Raw genomic sequence first — 19750 nt, forward strand, 5'->3', positions numbered from 1 at the left:
TCACGGGTAGCTTGCCAGGCTTTGCCGTGCGGGCTCGTTACTCTCGGTAGTTTGCTGGGCTCTCCGAGAGGGGCAGAGGAATTGAACTCAGGTTGGCCATGTTGGCTGCATGCAAGGCAGACGCCCTACCCGCTGTGCTATCGCTCCAGCCCAGGCGGGAGCAGTAATGGCAAATGCCAGGCCTCACAGGACAGGGGAGGAGCCAGCCCCTCTCCTGCCCCCTGCCCTGATGGGACTTTGAAATGACGCTCATGAACTGCCCCCCCCCGCCCCGGCAACTTATTAAGCTCCTACACGGCCATGATCCAGAGGCACACAAATGAATCTTGGAACCGAGCAGCAGGCTGCAGGGATCTCTCCAGACTGTGATTATTAAAATTTTAGAATTCCAGGACATCAGGTGTTATTCATAACAAGCCACACAAAACAAATCGCTGAGCACTGCCTTATCGGCAGGTCTGAGTGGTGGTGGGAAAATTCCAAATAATAATGGTGGGACTGGTGTCAAAATATTGAATGTGATCAAAGTAGGGAGAGAGTATGGGGAAAATTGTCTGCCACACAGGCAGGGGGAGGGCTGGGATGGGGTGGGGGGGGGATACTGGGGACATTGGTGGTGGAGAATATGCACTGGTGGGTGTTTGATCATCGAATGACCAAAACTCAAACATGAAAGCTTTGTAACTGTATATCTCCTGGTGATTCAATAAAATATAAAAAATAAAATAAAAAGAAATCTAAGACCTGAGACTCGGTTAGGGCCTCCTGCACTCTCATTCCCACTTTCTTCACCGCCTGGCCTCGCTGAGAAGGCCTACAGAGCCGGCCGGAAGTTTCTTTGAGCATTTTTCTTGAGCACTAAACTTTTTTTTTTTTAATTATCTGTCCTCTGATTCCAGAAACGGGATCTGGTCATTTTCTACTCCGGGACTGAATGCTCTGGTGTCAGAGGCCAAATTAGATAAACAAGAGTTGCTGCAGGCCTTAATTTTCCCAGCGGTTCCAACAATTTGGGAGGCATGGGGGTGGGGTGGAGGGGGGGCTGGGAACAAGTCTCACTGCTCTGGGCAGTTGTGGTCCCCGCTGAGAAAAAAAAAAAAAACTGGTGCGACACATCCGTCCGACCATCTCTGGGAACGTCAAGTATGTTTTCCCACAGAAAAGCAGCCCTGGTGGTGGGGGGTGGCCACCAGGGTCAGGCCACCAAAGCCTGTTTTATTCATCCCGGACATTGGGACAGAGCCCGGCCAGGGAGAGCCGTGAGCCCATGGGAACCAGTGAGCTGGGCTCGCTGGGGACCCCAGGGGTCCAGCCGCCACCTCCTCCGTGGCCATTTCCTCCAGATGGAGAGACCCAGTTCTTCCTCCCAAGGGGTGGGTGTCCGTGTGAGCCTCAACTCTGGGGCTTGGAGGAGGAAGTGGGGAGTGAGGAGAATGTGCTGGCAGTGTCTGGGGCAGGGGGACCCTGGGAGGTAGCGGAAGGCCCAAGGGGCACCTCTGGCTGGGGACGCAGCCGGGGCCGAGCTTGGAGGTGTTGACCGGGGCGGGGGTCAGTATCTGAATGGATGAAAGCCCCCCTGGATGAGGCATCTCCCGGCATCTAAAGAACCGCATCTCCTGATCCCCTACTCAGAGACCCCTGGGGTCTTCCTCTCTTTTCCGGGACCACTTACATTGGCGTCCGGGCGGAGTTTGATGAGAAAGCGTTTTCTCTTAAAGCTCAGCTTCCGTACCTTGGCCCAGTTGAAAGCATTGATCTTGGTGAAACCCTGGTGGGGATGAGCACAGGCCATGAGCCAGCAAAGTCGAGAGACAGACACAAGGAGAGGAGCTGGCCTTGCATGAGGCCCAGACCAGTTTCATTCCAGGCACCCCAAGGGTCCCACGAGCACCGCCAGGAGTGATCCCTGAGCTCAGAGTCAGGAGCCAGCTCCGAGCACCCCCAGGGGTGGGCCCCAAACCAAAAAACAAACGAGAAAGGTCATGTGACGGCGTCACCATGTGACGGCATCACCATGTGACGGCGTCACCATGTGACGGCGTCACCATGTGACGGCTGGGCTGCCTGGCTGGGCTGCCCTGCTGGGCGCAGGAGGGCTGGGGACCGTGTGTGTGATATGGTGAGCAAACCCTTGGCTGGAGAAAGCTCTGCGGCGAGAAGGCAGACTCTGGTTCCCAGCTCATTATTTCTCACTAATTACAGGATGGGGCCTGCCAACCAAGTCTGCCTCCAGGGAGAAGAGGCTTGGCCAAGAAAAGGTAGGAAGGAAAATAAAGAAAAATGGGGCTGGAGACATTGCACGGCAGGTAGAGCACTTGCCCTGCATGTGGCTGACCTGGGCTGGGTCTCCGGCACCCCATACGGTCCCCTGAGCCCTGCCAGGAGTGAGCGTAGAGCCAGGAATAAGCCTGATGGGTACAGCCCTCAAACAGACACAGAAAAAGAAAAACCATGACACCCTAATAATCATTAGTGAGCGACTCTTTTTTTCTTTTAAATCTTGCTTTTTGGGTCACGTCCGGCGATGCACACGGATTACTCCTGGCTCTGCACTCAGGAATTACTCCTGGTGGTGCTCAGGGGACATATGGGATGCCGGGGATTGAACCCAGGTCAGCTACATGCAAGGCAAACACCCTACCCGCTGTACTATAGCTCCGGCCCAAAGCAAACCACTTTTTTTTTTTTAACTTTTTAGGTCACACCTGGTGATGCACAGGGGTTACTCCTGGCTCTGCACTCAGGAGTTACTCCTGGCGGCGCTCAGGGGACCATATGGGATGCTGGGAATCGAACCCGGGTCATCCGCGTGCAAGGCAAACGCCCTATCTGCTGTGCTATTGCTCCAGCCCCAGTGAGCGACTCTTGACGGGGGGAGCAGGAGCTGTCCTGGGCCTGACATGTCTTGTGCCACCCCCCCCATGGTGTCTGGCGAGGGGGGTTTTTCATCCTCCTGGATGTGAGTGGCAAATGTGTCAGGATGGGCTCTAACTTGACCCCAAGCACATAGCCGCTGCGGGAGACTGAGACTCCCAGCAGATGACCGGGAGGTGCCAGTGCCAGCCGCCACACCCGGCTTGGCCCCGCCCTTTCTTCGCCCAGGCTGCTTTGGCTCCTGCGCCTGCCGTGTTTGCTGAGAACGGGCAGAGCCGCCAGTCCATGGGTGATGTCAGGCTAGAGGAGTGTGGTGGCAGGCAGGGTGGCGGGGGTAGGGAGGGAAGCCCCTGGCTTATCTTTGGTGGCCCACTGGGATGTGGAGGTGGAGAAGGACCTTCCCGTGCTCGCTTCCCCCAAGAGCCCGGCTCCTCCCGGCCGCTCGGCCCCTGGTCCCGTTGATCTCAGCTGGGAAGAAGGAAGCAATGAGGCAGGAGGGCCGACCCAGCAGCTGGGGTTCGTCCAGGAGTCAATGGCCCAGTGACTCTGTGTGCGGCCGACACAGTCAGAGCGAAGCCGTTCCATGGGAGGCAGGTTTGTTCTCCTTCCAACGACTTCAGAAAGATTGGAGGGTATTAGTTTGAAATTCAATGGAGCACCGAGAGCTGCTTTCACTCCACGGTCATTTTATCCTGTCGGCACTTCCCTAAGAACACGTATGCAGGTCAAAATTCTTAGGGGCTGTGGAGTGACCCCAAGGGGCAGGGGCAAGACTTGCGCTTAGGGGCCTGGGACGTGACACTGCATGGTTCCCCCCAGTAGGGGAGGGCCCCTTTGCACCAAACCTAGGTGGGACTAGCCCCCAGGCACCACTGAGTGTGGTACAAGAAAAAAGAAAAGCAAAAACCACTACCACCACCACCAAAAAAACCTCAAACGCTTAATAAATCTGTTTGGAGCCAGCAATCAGCTTCTCAAATATCACATCACCCCAATTCCCCTCCCTCCAGTTCCAGGTGAAAACCAGGTAGAACTCCTCCCGGGCTGAGTTCTGGGGGGCGGGTACAGGAGACTGTCTGCTTCCTGGGTGCAGCCATGCGGCTGTGGTGGGGCCGTGTCCGAGAATAGACTCGAAGTCCTGACCTCACATGAATGAGATGTCTGAGGTCACAAAGAAGCGAACTTCAGGGAAAACCCAAACTGGGTGAAAAGTGCCCCAAATTAAGTTTAAAAAAAAAAGGGAGGAGAGGGCTCACATAAATATCACAAGACAAGGTTGAGAAAAGGGCTTTTGGTGTATCTATTGGGGGTGGGATTCTCACATCTTGATTCCCTGTAGGGAATCCTACAAGAAACATTGATTTCTTTTCTCTTTTTTCTTTTTATTTTTTTCGCTTTTTGGGTCACACCCGGTGATGCTCAGGGGTTACTCCTGACTCTGCACTCAGGAATTACTCCTGGCAGTGCTCGGGGACCATACGGAATGCTGGGAATCGAACCCGAGTCTGCCACGTGCAAGGCAAATGCCCTACCAGCTGTGCTATCGCTCCAGCCCCGAGGCACTGATTTCACGGTGCCTACGGAGCCATAAATTACAGGCTGGGAGGCTGGGGAGATAGTGCAGGGGCTGAGGGGTTAACCCACGGTCAGCTGCAGCCACTGCTGGACACGGCCCAGAGCAAACCAAAACAAGGAAACTTCCAGAACCGGAGACACAGTCCAGGGTCAGGGATGCAGCCGGCATGTGGCCGACCTGGGTTCAATCCCTGGCATGGCACAGTCCCACCAGGAGTGGCTGATGGGTGCAGAGCCAGGATTACGCTGCAAACACTACTGGGGCCCCCGGCGCCCAAGAAACAAAGGCATGGGCCAGGATTGGGCTCCTTCACCGGGGCACATGCCTGGCTTGCTAAGACCCTTGAGTCTGATCCCCAAGCTCTGGGACGTGACTCCCACCATCACAGGAATCATTAACAACGCAAGCACCACTGCATCGGGGGACACGAAGAAACCAACAGCTGTGGCATCTCCAAGCAGACCATAGAAGGTGAGTGGCCCTTGTTTGGATGTTTAAGGGCCTCGAAGAGATGAGTTCCGAGTCCATGTCTCCCCGTCCTATTCACTGGAAATCCCCAGGTGGCGGAAGGCACCGAGGCCCCCAGAAAGGTCAGGCCGTATCTGGCATCAGCCGTGGGGCTCGTACCTGAAACACGAGGATGCCGGTATTGGCCACGGCCAGGTTGATCTTGGTCCCTTCCCGGTCCTTGGCCGGGTGCAGGCGGATCCCGTAGAGCTCCAGCCGGCGGGCAATCTCCAGGAGCTGGAAATCCGACTCCGCCGGGGTCTGTCCACTGGCAAAAACAAAAGTGACAGAGAAAGGCCGGGAGATTGGAATTCCCAGTGTCTACCAGGGCGAGATTAAGCAGCTTCTCTGGGGAGAGAAAAAGGCATTTCATGACGAACAACGGAGCTGCCCGATCAAGTAACAGCCCGCCTCCCGCATTCACTAGCACCCAAGCGGAGGCAGAGGGACAAAAGTGCTTTTGCTTCTGTAACACAAAACCCAGAAGTCTACCCCACACTTGCCCGTTTTTTTTGTGTGTGTTTTGTTTTGTTTTGTTTTGAATCTCCACTCGTTTCCTTTGAGGTCATAAATACATGCATTTGTGCTAAGACAAGGTTTTGGTCCCGTCAACACACCTACACTCGCAATTAGAGCCCAGGGCTCAAAGACCTTTTTGTTGTTGTTTGTGGGTCACACCTGGGGATACTCAGAGGTTACTCCTGACTTGGCACTCAGGCATCACTCCTGACAGTGCTATGGGATGCCGGGGATGGAACCAGGGTTGGTTGCATGCAAGGCAAGTGCCTCACCCACTGTACCATCCCTCTGGCTCCTCAAGTTTCTTCTTAAAATGCAGCAAAACCAAAGGCATGGAGAAGTTTCTGAATGCATTTTTTTTTGGGGGTGAGCCAGACAATACCCAGGGAGGTTGCAAAGAATATTCAGGTTTCTTGATATTTTTCGCCTCTGCTCTACCATGTCCTTGTCCCAGTGAAAAGGTCTGTGATTTTAAACATGGGTTGATTTTATTCCTAAAAATTCAGGCAGCTTCTCCTGGGTGCAGAAAATGGGACTCTGGTCTCGAGTGGGTAACTGGCATTTCAGGGACAGGCTAAACTTTGCTCCTTCCCCCAACCTTTGTACAATGCTCCCCGAGAGTGTGTCTGTATGTGTGTGCATAAGTGCACGTGTTATATGTGCACATGCCTGAGTATGTACATGTGCATGCCTGAGGGCATATCTGTCTGTGTATGTATGTGTGGGTATATGTGTCTGTGTACATATGCACACGAGTATATATTACGACTGTGAGAGTACAGGAGCATGTACATATTTTGTGCAAGCATGACGTGTGTGTCTGTGTACATGTGGTTTGTGTGTATATATGTCTCTGTGTGTGCACGGGCACACAGGGGCACTTACATGTGGTTATGGTGAAACTCCACGATTTTATCTTCCAGTGCATCCTGCTGAGGTATGTACTTATTTTTTGCTAAGTGTTCTCTGTCAGATGCTTCATCAAAATCCCCAATCTCAGCTACAAAGAAACAGAGAGAAAAACCAGCCGCATGTGATGAATTGCCACAATCTGCTCTATTCCCGGGGGGCCACTCCCCAGCCAGCAAACCGGAAACTGGCCGGCAACATACGGGGCCCCAGCTGGTGGGGCCGAGAGGTCAGAGGATGTGTGTGTGTGGGGGGGTGGATGGATTTGGTAACTGTGTCAACAAAATAGAACCGTTTATTATCCTCCCCTCCAACGGTTGGAAAGAACTTCCAGAACCATCCATCTTTAGCTCTTCATATTCCTGGCCTCTTTTTTCTTTCTTCTGACCCAGCAAGGGATCGTTTCTCTTCCAAGCTGAAAATTCACTTTGAAATTAGCTCTAGAGGGGCTGGAGTGATAATACAGCAGGTAGGGCGATTGCCTTGCACATGGCCGACCTGGGTTTGATTCCCAGCATCCCATATGGTTCCCTGAACAACGCCAGGAGTAATTCCTGAGTGCAGAGTCAGGAATAACCCCTGTGAATCGCCGGGCGTGACCCAAAATGAAAAAAGGAAAAAAAAATTAGCTCCAAAATCTTAGGACTTAATCAAACCAACCCCTGAAATTCTTCAGTTTTGTTTTTTGGCCACACCCGGTGATGCTCTGGGGAGCCTTTGGGATGCGGTGGGTCAAACCCTGGTTGCCCTCACACAAGGCAAGTGCCTTCCCTGCTGTGCAATCTCCCTGCGGCCCCATCCTCAAAATTCTTACATAATAAATTATTAGTGCAAAGCCCCCAGTGCTGTATCATTCAGAAGTGCTGGAGTGTGCGGCCAGCATGCTCAGGGCCCTGGTTCTAATCTGAGGCCCCACAGCCCTCCTGAGCATTTCTGATGTGCTGGACTGGCAACCACCAAAGCACAGGACCCAAGCACAGTGTCTGTGCACAGAGCTACAAAGACACAGCCCTTCTGGCTGAACACTTAAGTTCAGTACATTTTAATAGTCTAGTTGTAGGAAAGGTGTGTTCGGAATGATGCTCAGTAAGATTTCACCTAGAAGGAACAAGAAGCAGACCTGTATTAGGCCTCACTTAATTGCTACCACCTGGAAATCACAAGGACAAAGCTGTGACATCCAAACCACAGCTTCTGAAGCCAGCTCCGGCTTGGACGGTGCCAGTGGATGGGGAGGGCTTTCTCTGTCTGCCATTCCATCAGCGAGGCAGACTGAGAAGATGCGGGCCCAGGGGCTGAAGCCAATGGACAGCGAGGAGGGCGTTTGCTTTGCACGTGGTTGACCGGGGTTTGATCCCCAGCATCCCATAGGGTCCCTTGTGCATCACCAGGAGTAATTCTTGAGTGCAGGGCCAGGAGGAATCCCTGAGCATCGCTGGGTTTGACCCAAAAAGCATAATTTTTTTTTTTAAATCTGAAGATGGAGGTCCAGCTGCCCAAGGCAGCGAGGGGTTGCTAGGAAACCAAGCTGTCCTGTGTCACCTGAGGGCCCTCCACCATCCTGAGAAGCGGTTGGAAATCCTACCCTAGGAATATCATCAATTCGGCTGCTCCAAGCGGAACAGCTACTGGGCACCCAGCTCCCTGCCCCTAGGCCAGATCTCTTACCTCCCAACAGCCTTCCCTGGGAAGATTTCTCCCTCCCTAGCCGGGATGAAGCTGCCAGCCTATACGGCAGGGACAAGCTCCCCATGCGGCTTTGTAACCCCGCGCTGTCAGTGTCAGTGGCAGGGACTTGACCTAATTCCCTCTTCTCTCGGGACTCCAGAAGGAGCCTGTGGACGGCCAGAGAAGCTGGTTTCTATGAAGCTCCGGTAAGAGCAAAAAATCTGCCCCCCTTGGCAGTACTTCCCGGGGACGCTGGCTTCTTCTGCTTGGTTCTGTCGGAAGGCAGCGTGTTTTAGGGTATCTGTGATGCGCCAGCACCAGACTCTCAACTCTGAGCCCTGGACTCACGCCCGAATGAAGCTTATCTGAGCGTCCACCCTGCAAGGCCCAGTCCCGTGCGTGGGGATGCCAGTGGGCACTCCACAAGGGGCCATGGGGACAGATCAGGCACAGAATGCACAGAAGCGCAGAGAGCGTGAGAGGGACCCTCGTTTGGAGACAGAGACTGGTCAGAAGGTGAGGTGTGGAAGAAGAAATGCAAATGGCCAAAAGGCACATGAAAAAAAAATACAGCAATAAACGCCAGGGAGATGCAAATCCAAATAAGGAGATATCAGCTCATGCCACAGAGACTGGCACACATTCAAAAGCACAAGAACAACCAGTGCTTGCATGGATGTGGGGAGAAAGGGACTCTCATTCACTGCTGGTGGGGATGCCTACCGGTCCAGCCTTTTGGGAAAACAATATGGACATTCCTGATAAGACTAGGAATTGAGCTTCCGTATGACCCAGCAAAACTGCTCCTGGAAATACACCCTAGTGGACCAAAAACCACAAGGCAGAAAAGCCATCTGCACTTCTATGTTCTTTGTGGATTGATTCACAGTAGCCAGAATCTGGAAACAACCCAAGTGCAGGAGAACTGTATGAGTGGATAAAGAAAGGACGGTACCTCTACACAATGTAACCCTTGGGAAAAATGAAGTCACGAAACTGGCTTATACATGGATGGATATGGAGAGTATCATAGGAGTGAAAAGAGTCAGAGGGAGAGGGACAGACATAGCATGACCGCACTCATTGGCAGGATATAAAAGAAACAGATAGTATGAGAAGACCCAAAGACAGTAGAAACGAGGGCCAGGAGGAGTGGTCCATGGAAGGAAGCTTGCTACAAGTTGGGGGTCTGTGGGAGGGGGGTAGGGAGGGCAGGTAGGACAGAGAAGGGACCACTATGACAATGATAGCTTGAAATGATCGTTCTGGATAAGAACTGAGTTCTGCGAGGAGGTAAGTGATGTGCACGGTAACCTTTAGTTACTAGTTACTAAAGTAACTGTAGTGACATGGTAGTGACACGGTAACTGTCACTAGTTACTAGTGACAGTAGTGCAAACCACAATACCTAAAAGGAGAGAGAGAGAGAGAGAGAGAGGAGAGAGGAGAAAGAAGAGTAGGAGGGAGGGGAGGAGAGAAGGAGAGAAGGAGGAGGAGGAGGAGGAGGAGGAGGAGGAGGAAGAGGAGGAGGAGGAGGAGGAGGAGGAGCATTTGCCATAGAGGCAGGAAGGAGGGGTTGGTGGGAGGGAAATTGGGGACACGGGTGGAGGGAAATGTGCACAGGTGAAGGAACGGGTGCTGGAGCACTGTATGACTGAAACCCAATGACGGCACAACTTTGTAACTGTGTATCTCAGTAACTGTGATTCTGTGGAGTGTGTCTGCGGAGCTCAGCTGGGAATCTTTGTGGGGTAACTTGGACCGGGCAGTGGGGAGGGGGCGCAGGGTCTTACTGAGGAGACTGGTTTGGAAACACGGAATTCCCCAGTCAAGATCTCCCTCCTGAAAGCTTACACTTGGGGCTTTTTGGATGGATTTGAGAAGACTTTGTGTTTTTTCCATAATTCGATGTAAGGGTTACAAACTTCAGGTCTCCTTTTGTGAACAGGGTCGCAGGCTCCTTTCTCTTTAGCAGACACTCGCATTTTTTTAAGAAATTAAATCATCTTGAGATACAGTTACAAAACCTTCCTGTTTGTTTCAGAACACCCATCCCTCCACCAGTGCGGATCTTCCACCATCAACGTCCCCAGTATTACCCCCACCCCTTTCCAAACCTCCCTCTGCATCTATGGCAGACAATTTCCCCCATACTCTCTACCTTTGGGCATGATGGTTTTCCACTTGCCTTTCTTCACTCCCCTAAAACAGCAACACAATGTGGGGGTTCACTGGCTCCCCACCTGCTTTCCTCTCTGAAATACAGAAAATGGGCTCGGACGTGTGTCCGCAGAGCCTGAGAACCAAGTAATGTTCAAGATGTCAACTCAGGCTCTAAACTACTCTGAGGCCCAGATGGCATTATTCGCTCGAGGACATACTAACTCTCTTAAGAATCTTTTCACTGGGGGGTCAGGGAGGTGGACAGAGGGAATACCCATTTCCCTAAACCCTGTATTTTGCCAAATGAAATCTTCTGAGAATATCCTTGGAAAACCTATTTGGCTGTGTGTGATCCTGAGATGGGGGTCTCACACACACACACACACACACACACACACACACACACACACACACAGCAGAAATGCTATGTCCAGGGACCAGAAGACATAGTACAGGGATTAAGGCACTTGTCCTGCATGAGGCTGATCCTGGTTCAATCCTTAGTACCTTAGTACTACCTATGGTTCCCTGAGCACAGCCAGTGGTGATGTCTGAGTACAGAGCCAGGAGCCAGCCCTGAACACTGCTAGGTCTGGCCCCAACAAAACAAAAAGGAAACGTTAACTCTGATGGGCTATTTTTGGAGGGAGGGGTCTGGGGCACACCTGGAGGTGCGCAGGACTTGTCCTGGTTCTGCCCTCAGGGGAGGGGGGGTGTCAGTCATGGCAGTGCTAAGGGCACTATACTGATGGAACCAGGGTCAGCTGCATGCAAGGCAAACTTGGTACCCCTGTACCATCTCCCCGGCCCTCCACTGGGGTTTCTTTACAGCAAGGTTAATGACGGAATGGCATTATTTATGAACACAGTGCTGGAACTAAGCTAAGGTTTAATAAAGGTGTCTTCTAATTTGCTTTCTCTTTCTTTCATACTCAGTGGGTGTTCAGAGTTTACTCCTGGCTCTGCACTCAGGGATCATTCCTGACAGTGCTCTAGGGACCATATGGGGTATCATGGGTCTGACCCAGGTCAGTTGTGAGCACAAGTGCCTTACCCTCTGTACTACTGATTTATTTATTTAGGCTTTTGGGCCACACCTAGCAGTGCTCAGGGCTCTTGGCTCAGGGATCACTTCTGGAGGAGCTCAGGTGACCATATGTGGTGCCGGGCATTGAACCCAGACTGGCCACTTGCAGCCTACTACCTACTGTACTATTTCTCTGCCCCCTCGCCTTTTTTTTTTCTTTCACATGTTTTCTTTACTTTACTTTTTTATTTTAAATTGATTTTTATTTGGTTTTGGGGCTATAGCCAGTAGTGCTCAGGGCTTACTCCTGGTTATGCTCAGGGATCACTTCTGGTGGGTTCAGGGGACCATATGGGGTGCCGGGAATAGAGCCCAGGTCGGCTGAATGCAAGGCAAGTGCTCTCCCCGCTGTGCTATCTCTGCGGCACCCACACGTTTTCACACAGTTCAGAGTTCCTCTGTCGATGAGGTCTGGTGGTCCTTCAACAATGCTCAGAGCCCAAAAGAGAAAAATGAAACAAGCGATAAGCCCTGTTAATGGAACACACACACACACACACACACACACACACACACACACACACACTTTTTTTTTGGGTCACACCCGGCGATGCACAGGATTTATGCCTGGCTCTGCACTCAGGAATTATTCCTTGGTGGTGCTCAGAGGACCATATGGGATGCTGGGAATCGAACACGGGTAGGTTGCGTGCAAGGAAAACACCCTACCCGCTGTGCTATCGCTTCAGCCCCAGAACACATTTTATCATATCAGAGGGTGGAAACTTGGCAACTACTCCGAGTGACATTTCCTAGAAACCTCTGGAGACCTTGGTGGCCACGGGGGATGGAGATTCACATTCTACTTCTTCATATACAAAGCAGATTCTAAAGGGATAGGACTATTAGATCTTTTAGACTCACACACAGGGTGAACGGGGTCTACACGGCCCTCCTACAATTCCTCTCCTGAAAGTTCTGGTGGGTGACTTCAATTCTGAATCCCTGTTGCCTTAGCAGGGAGGACAGGAAGCCTGGGGGCTGTCCATGAGTCTGGCCTGAGGACCCTCACCACCTAATTTACCTGCCACCCAGAGGAAGCCAGTCAAGGGTCTCGTTTCAAAGACCACTGGGATCCGAGTCTGCCTCACAGAGGGAGGAGAGGCAATGATGTTCTGGACAGTGGTACAGGGCGGAGAAGGGGCCACAGATGGGAAGGAAATGGAATCTCAGGGCCAGCCAGAACAAGAGCAGCTGCTTGGCCGAAGCCAATGACCGGTCCCCCGAGGGCTGGGTGGCACCAGGCACGGGACATGGGGTGAAGGTCGGGAGACAGACACAGTGGTGCCCATGGTCTGTTACCTGCTGGGGTGTTTGGTGGGGGGGAGACAAGGCATCATTCCTGTCCTCCGACCACACAGTGGTCCATCCGGCCTGAATCCCGGAGGACTGCGGTGACACTTACTTACACTGCACGATGTGTGGGATGAGGAGGGCGATGGGGACACTTACACTGCATGATGTGTGGGATGAGGAGGGTCGTGGGGACACTTACACTGCACGATGTGTGAGATGAGGAGGGCCGCGCTGGTGTCGCTGCAGGTCAGCCGGCCTTGGGCCAGGTCCTGCTTCACCTGCAGAGCAAACAGGTACCTGCGGAGACAGACGAGGGGACGGGCGTCACGCATGGAGGGCGGGGAGGGGGGAGTTTGGGCCACCTGGGCCAGGGGGTGGGGAGACACCTGGGGCTCTGAGCCTGCACAGATGCAGGGCATGCAGGGGGCTGCTGCCTGCAGGGTCCACGTGCGTGCCCACTACAGCCCCCACTTCCTGCCCCCATGTAACACAGATATAGGTCTCTGGAGACGGCGTTTGCATTTCAAGACTAAACCTCACCACCTGATACGTTTTTTTTTTATTATTTATTTATTTATTTGCTTTTTGGGTCACACCCAGCGATGCACAGGGGTCATTCCTGGCTCTGCCTCAGGAATTACTCTTGGTGGTACTCGGGGGACCATATGGGATGCTGGGAATCGAACCTGGATCAGCCGGGTCGAAGGCAAATGCCCTACCCGCTGTGCTATCACTCCAGCCCCACCACCTGATACGTTTTAGTATTAAAAAATATATATATTTTTGAGGCCACACCCAGAGGTGCTCAGGGATGACTCCTGGTTCTTCACTCAGGGATCACTCCTGGTGGGGCTCAGGGGACCCTAAGGGGCGCCGGGGGTTGAACCTGGATGGGTGGCACGTAAGGCAAATGCCCCAGTCGCTGTACAATCTCTCCCCACCCCACCCAGAGAAATGTTTTATTTATTTATTTATTTATTTATTTATTTATTTTAATTTGAGGGACTTTGGGGCCACATCTGGCAGTGCTCAGGGCTACTCCTGGATCCAGGTTTGATCCTGGCCTGCCACCTGTAAAACACACGCTCGGGTCTGCCGTGTTCTCTCTCCCGGCCCACCCCATAGAACAGTACAGGGTGGAGAGAACATGCAACCTTTGTGCACAGATCTGTCACGAAAGTGTCCACAGTGGCTCTGAGTCTAGACTGGAAGAGATGGTTTGGAGGTGCTTTCCCCATGGGCTAAGAGGATGAGGGCCAGCCCTCGGGGTGTGTGTGTGTGTGTGTGTGTGTGTGTGTGTGTGTGTGTGTGTGTGTGTATGTGTGTGAAATTAGTTTCTCCCATAAGCCGCAGTAACCAAGCTGGAAGGAACCCATCCGGGGAAGGATGCTTTCCAGCGTTAAGAAAGTCAAAGGGAAGATTCGGGGTCCAAGTGAGAAGCACTGTTTGCAAATTTGCAAATGAAGAGAGAATGAGGTCAGGACAGTGCGATGCAGACTCTGACCTGGAAAGTCAGCAGGGACTCAGGCAGGCTGAGGAGGACACTGAGCACCCACAGAAGCACCTCACAGGAAGCAGGTTTGGGTCCAGGGGCCCACTGGACGGTCATGGAGGCAGTGGGAGAAAGTGGGTGGCCGAGGTGAGGTGGGAAGGGAGCCTCTGAGAAGGCATGGGATCCGTCCAAGGAGAGAGAGAGAGCCTGAAGGGCGCCCGGCTGCTGGGGGCTGGGGGCAGGCACAGGAGGATGGATGGAGAGAGAGCTCAGGCCGGGAGCGAATCAAACCCACGTGCCCACCCCCGCCTTCAGAAAGGAAAGAGCCAGAGGAACGAAAAGCAGAGCCCCGCGAGGGGGCAATCAGCACCATCCATTATCCCAAACCTGGAAACACAAAGTGAAAAATCAGGCCTGTCATCTGCTTTCCCAGCAGGAAGGGTCATTTGCAGAAAAACGGCAGCTGAGAAGGAAGGGAACAGCAGAGGGAGGGAAATCCCGGCTCCACGATCCACACCGAAGGCTCTCGTCTCTGGCAAGAGTCATGCAGGCACGCGTGGGTGCATTTGGATGGAGACAGAACAACAAACTTGCCTTGCCACGGGGCGGGGGACGGGAATGTGAGTGGCGGCCTCATTCATTCGGTCCAGCATCAGAACCAGAGCGCACCTGCGGAGCCTGCACGCATGGATGTATTTGGATGGAGACAAAGTAATGGGACATGCCTCATTCATTCCGTCCCAGCATCAGGACCACAACGGCGCCTGGAGAACTGGCGTCTAATGCTCGGAAAGGCAAGGATGGATGGAACTCAGCTGTACCACAGAGAAGCAATGAGGTGAACTCAGGAGTCAGGTTATTTTGGGGGCAAGGGGGAGAGTCTGGGCCATACACAGGGGTGGTCAGGGGCGACTCCTGGAGTCAGCTGTGTGCAACGCCAGCTCCTTCACTGTACTCTCTCTTTCTCTCTCTCTCTCTCTCTCTCTCTCTCTCTGAGCAGGAGTTAAGAGGATTTTATCTACACGTGCTTTAGTCTTTTCAACAAGATGGTGTAACGAGAGGAATTCTGCTCTATCTAAGGGGCTTTTGAAACTAGCAAAACATAGACTTCAAGAAAACCCCACAGAACACATGATTTCTTCCAAAAAAATAACTTGTAAAGGATATTAAAATAAACCTAGAAAGGCCACTCATAGGAGCAGGAGCGACAGTTCAGCAGGGAGGGCGTTTGCCTTGATACAGCTGACCTGGGTACCGTGCCATCCCCGGCATCCCCGATGGTTCCCTGAGCATCGGCAGGAGTAATTCCTGAGTGCAGAGCCAGGAGAACCCCCTGGGCACCTCCAGGAGTGGCCCCCCAACAAAAACAAACAAAAAAGAAAAGCCACAAGAAAGAGATTTAGGAGACAAGACTATCAGGGAGTTGAGATGAAGGGATTTTATTTTGAGACTGATTCAAACCAACCAACTGTGGGTGTCTGGCGGGGAGCCTCAACATACACGATACGAAACCTTTCTGTGACCCTGGGGGAAAAAGCAAAGGTTCCCAAAGGTGTAACCCACAGAAGCAACGTGTGGTTTTGCTGTGAGCCCCCCTTTAGCATGCAGACCTGACGTCTGAGGACAAACGGGGGGCTGGAGAATGGCGGGAATCCCAGATGCGATGGGAAGGGGGTGTCTGGGCGTACGTGGGTGGGGGCTGGATTGTCTTTGGGACTCTGGTGGCAGGAAACAGGGCTCTCTGGAGCTGGAATGGCGTCTGCGTGGAAGCCATGGTGAGCCATACTCTAAATCCTGGTTAACCCAATGAACATGGTTTTGAAAATAAAAATAAGCAATAAAAAAAAAGTGTGAAACTGAAAGGTACCCTTGGAAGTCTGAAGAATGAGAGACAGGTCAGTGGCTCAGACGCCACGAAAGCCCGGGGCTGTTTCTGTCTTGCTCTCATCCACATGCCCCCCACCCCAAGCACTGTTCACAGAGCACTACCCCAGAGCACTGTCCACAGAGCACTGCCCAAAGATTTTCTCCCAGCACCTTCCTCCCATGCTTATCTCCTGCACAAAAGTTGCTTGGGATCTCGAAAGCGTGAAGTAGCTAATGCAGTTTCTAGAACTCTCAATGGGTGAATCTTTTCCTTGGAAAACCACCCACCCAACTGCCTGTGTCAGAAGTCTGAGCGTCCGGCCTGTCAGAACCTATGGCAAAGCCCCCGCTTGACAAACGTGGGGCCTCGAGTCTGACCCCTGGCACCGGCCCACACAGGCCGAGCAAGGTCCCACGGCCTCCCTGGGTGCTCCTCAGAGTGTGCCTCTCTGAGTATGGCCCCCCAGCTGTGTGTGTGTGTGTGTGTGTGTGTGTATATGTGTATGAGCACTGCATCCAGGAGTATCACCCCCAGCAGGCACTGCTACTGAAACATGTGATCACTGCGGGGGGGCGTGGAGGGCCGACCCAGTTCCACCTCGACACCCCAGACAATGCCTACATGTGGATCTGGACACCGCCAGGAGTGAGCCTGAGCACTGAGCCAGGAGCAACCCCAAGACCCACCGAGTGGTCCAAACTGCCCTCTGGAAAGGAAGAAATGGCAGAACAGCCCTTCTGTGTCCCCTCCACTGCCTCACCCCAGGATGAGAACAGACGCCGACCCTACTACAGCACAGGACCCTCTACCTCCGCCCCCAATCCCCAAATTTCTTCTCCTACCACTTCCGGCCGGCTGCCCTCTGGGCCGCGTTCGTCCACCCTGGACTCCCTGTGGCCATCTGTCCATCCCTCGGGATCCACGCAGAGTGGCCTCGCCTCACCCTCCTCCAGGCTCTCTCCATGTGACTTTGCCTGGGTTCTTGAACAGAGGGCACTGGAGGGCATTGACAAGCTGCTACCCCAGATCTGACTTTGGCAAAAGGTTAGATTTTTTTTTTTTTGGTGGGAGGGCCACACCTGGCGATGCTCAGAGGTTACTCCTAGCTCTGTGCTCGGGAATGACTCTTGGAGGTGCTCGGGGGATCATATAGAATGCTGGCACAGAACCCGGGTCGGCCGTGTGCAAGGCATGTGCTGTACTAGTGCTCTGGCTCTGTGGCAAAAGGTTAGATTCATTGAAGAGAGATGTCCCTAATGAGGCAGGAAGGTGTCACGGCAGAGAGAGATCTGCGCAGGTAAGCAGCACCCTTTTGGGTGCTCTTCCCCTTAGAGGGATGTGCCTCGGCTTGCTCTGCCATTTCTGCCTGGCAGCCTCGCCAGAGGACTCCCCCTCTGCTTTCTGGCCAATCCCGTCCGCAAAGGCTTCCTTAAAGGTGTCCCCAGGGTCTGGAGCGATAGCATAGCGAGCGTGTAGGTCATTTGCTTTGCACACGGCCGACCTGGAATCAATTCCCAGTCCTATAGGGTCCCCTGAGCACCATCAGGAGTAATTCCTGAGTGCAGAGCTAGGAGTAACCCCTGAGCATTGCTGGTTGTGACCCAAAAAGCCAAAAAAAAAAAAAAAGGTGGCCCCCAGGCCAGCGGGTCAGCAAACAGCATGGCTGGGTTTCCCACGATGTGCGCGGGGGATGACCAGGTGAGGAATATGTTTCCCTTCATTTCTCTAGGCCTGTGTGAGAGCCTCTGAGGGAGCCGGGGGCCCAGAGAAGACTGCTGGGGCATACCACGCTGGAAACGGCACAAGAGCCGAGAGCAAACCCTCGGCATGTGTCACGCCCTGGGTCCCACCCCCAGCATCCCCCAGCTGTCTCCTCTGACCACATTGCAGCCCGGTCCCCCCAGAACTACGTGCAGCCTAAGACCTGTCCTTCGCTACCCCTGCCAGGATGGTTCCCCTAAGAATCAGAATTTCCCTTCCCACCGCCTCTTCCCAGTGCCCAGAGAACCATGCTCACACACTCCCTCCTGCTGAGGGGCTGCTTTTATTTTATTTATTTATTTATTTATTTTTGCTTTTTGGGTCACACCCGGCGATGCACAGAGGTTCCTCCTGGCTCTGCACTCATGAATCACTCCTGGCGGTGCTCAGGGGACCATATGGGATGCTGGGAATCGAACCTGGGTTGGCCGCGTGCAAGGCAAACGTCCTACCCGCTGTGCTATTGCTCCAGCCCCGGGGGCTGCTTTTAAATCCCCAGGAAAAGACTGAGAGGGATGAGCAAGATGGGAGGGCCCAGGTCACTAGGGCAGTGGGGAAGGCACTTGCCTCCGATCTGGACTTGATCCCTGGCACCTCACATGGGTCCCCGAGCACCACCCGGAGCGATTCCTGATCAGCACCCTGAGTTGGGAGCGGCCCAAAATAAAAAGAAAAAGCTCAAGAGGGACTGACAGTAACAGTGGGGAAGGCGCTGGCATGTAGTCGACCTGGGTTCCATCCCCAGAATCCCATATGGTCCCCTGAGCACTGCCAAGAGTTAATTCCTGAGTGCAGAGCCAGGAGTTAAGTCCTGAGCACTGCCGGGCATGACACCCAATTCCTCTATCCCCCCAGACCCCCTCATAAACGCTCAAGAGAGTGAGGGAAGGCTTGAATTGGGAGAACCTGGCTAATTGATACACATCCTCAGGGGAGACTCATGGAAGGAGGATTTTCTGGGTCAAAAAGACAGAAAATGATGCATAAGGGTGAAGGTGGGAGGAAAGGGGGCTCGGGTTCATAGCCAGGGGGAAAGGGGACTTGTGTGCAGATGTTACAAAAATCAGGTACAGAGATTCCCTAAGAAAATGAAAATAGGGGAGCAATTGGAGACAGAGCACAGGGTCAAGGCACAGGGCTTCCCTGCAAGCAACCCCATCTGACCCCTGGCAGAACATGTTACCACGGGAGTGACCACCAGCACAGAGGTGGAAGTGACCACTAGCACAGAGCCTGTAGTGACCACCAGCACACAGCTGGTCATGACAACCAGTACAGAGTCGAGAGTGACTACCAGTACAGAGCTGGGAGTGACCACCAGCACAGAGCCGGGAGTGACCACCAGCACACAGCCGGTCATGACAACCAGTACAGAGCCGAGAGTGACTACCAGTACAGAGCCATGAGTGACCACAGTACAGAGCCGGGAGTGACCACCAGCACAGAGCCGGGAGTGACCACAGCACAGAGCTGGGAGTGACCACTAGCACAGAGGCAGGAGCAGCTCTGTGTGGTTCAAGCTCCTTTCTCAAATAAAAACAGAGGCCGGAGGTTTGGGCTGGCAGGCCAGTGTAGTCTCCAGCTATTACCTGGCCCCACCCAAACTAGATAATAACAATTTCATGTGACCTGCCTGTAATACTTGCAGGCATTGATTCAAAGGACACGAAAATGTTCATTCGAAAGAACATTTGCAACCCCTGGATATTTATGTTCACTGCAGCACTGTTCACGATCACCCCATGTCCCATGAGCAAACGCCCATCATCAGCAGCCAGAGAGACGGGACAGAGACTGGGTTCAACATTTGACGGCGACCTGGCCTAGAATGTATCTGAGGCAAGGCTTAATTTCTGGCACCACGAGGCTCCCTGAGCATCGCTGGGTGGAGCCCCAGTGAACGCCACCACGTCCAGGTGTGTCTATGAGGCCCCCAGCACCGCTGGGCTGACCTGGGGACCCCTGCCCCTCAGGGACTAGGCGGCGTCAGATGTTCAGGGCCCTGAGCTGGACCGCCAGGTCAGTTAGCTG

General features: G+C 53.3%; 2 protein-coding genes across 4 annotated transcripts in view; one reads left to right on the top strand and one right to left on the bottom strand.

The window, feature by feature from the left end:
• STK24 (serine/threonine kinase 24) overlaps positions 1-19750 on the top strand; it is a 314684-nt gene that overhangs the window by 94639 nt on the left and 200295 nt on the right. The gene's annotated exons all lie outside the window — the stretch shown is intronic.
• The window catches only part of FARP1 (FERM, ARH/RhoGEF and pleckstrin domain protein 1), a 253166-nt gene that overhangs the window by 47975 nt on the left and 185441 nt on the right, over positions 1-19750 (bottom strand). For all 3 annotated transcript variants that reach the window (XM_056108853.1, XM_056108862.1, XM_056108844.1), the window contains exons 6-9: positions 12799-12896; positions 6362-6476; positions 5078-5225; positions 1673-1768 (exon numbers count right to left, since the gene is read on the bottom strand). In XM_056108853.1, the coding sequence (XP_055964828.1) occupies positions 1673-1768; positions 5078-5225; positions 6362-6476; positions 12799-12896 (457 nt within the window). The remainder of the gene's footprint in view (positions 1-1672; positions 1769-5077; positions 5226-6361; positions 6477-12798; positions 12897-19750) is intronic.

This window comes from Sorex fumeus, unplaced genomic scaffold, assembly GCF_029834395.1.
Source record: "Sorex fumeus unplaced genomic scaffold, SorFum_2.1 ptg000008l, whole genome shotgun sequence".
Taxonomy (NCBI): Eukaryota; Metazoa; Chordata; class Mammalia; order Eulipotyphla; family Soricidae; genus Sorex; species Sorex fumeus.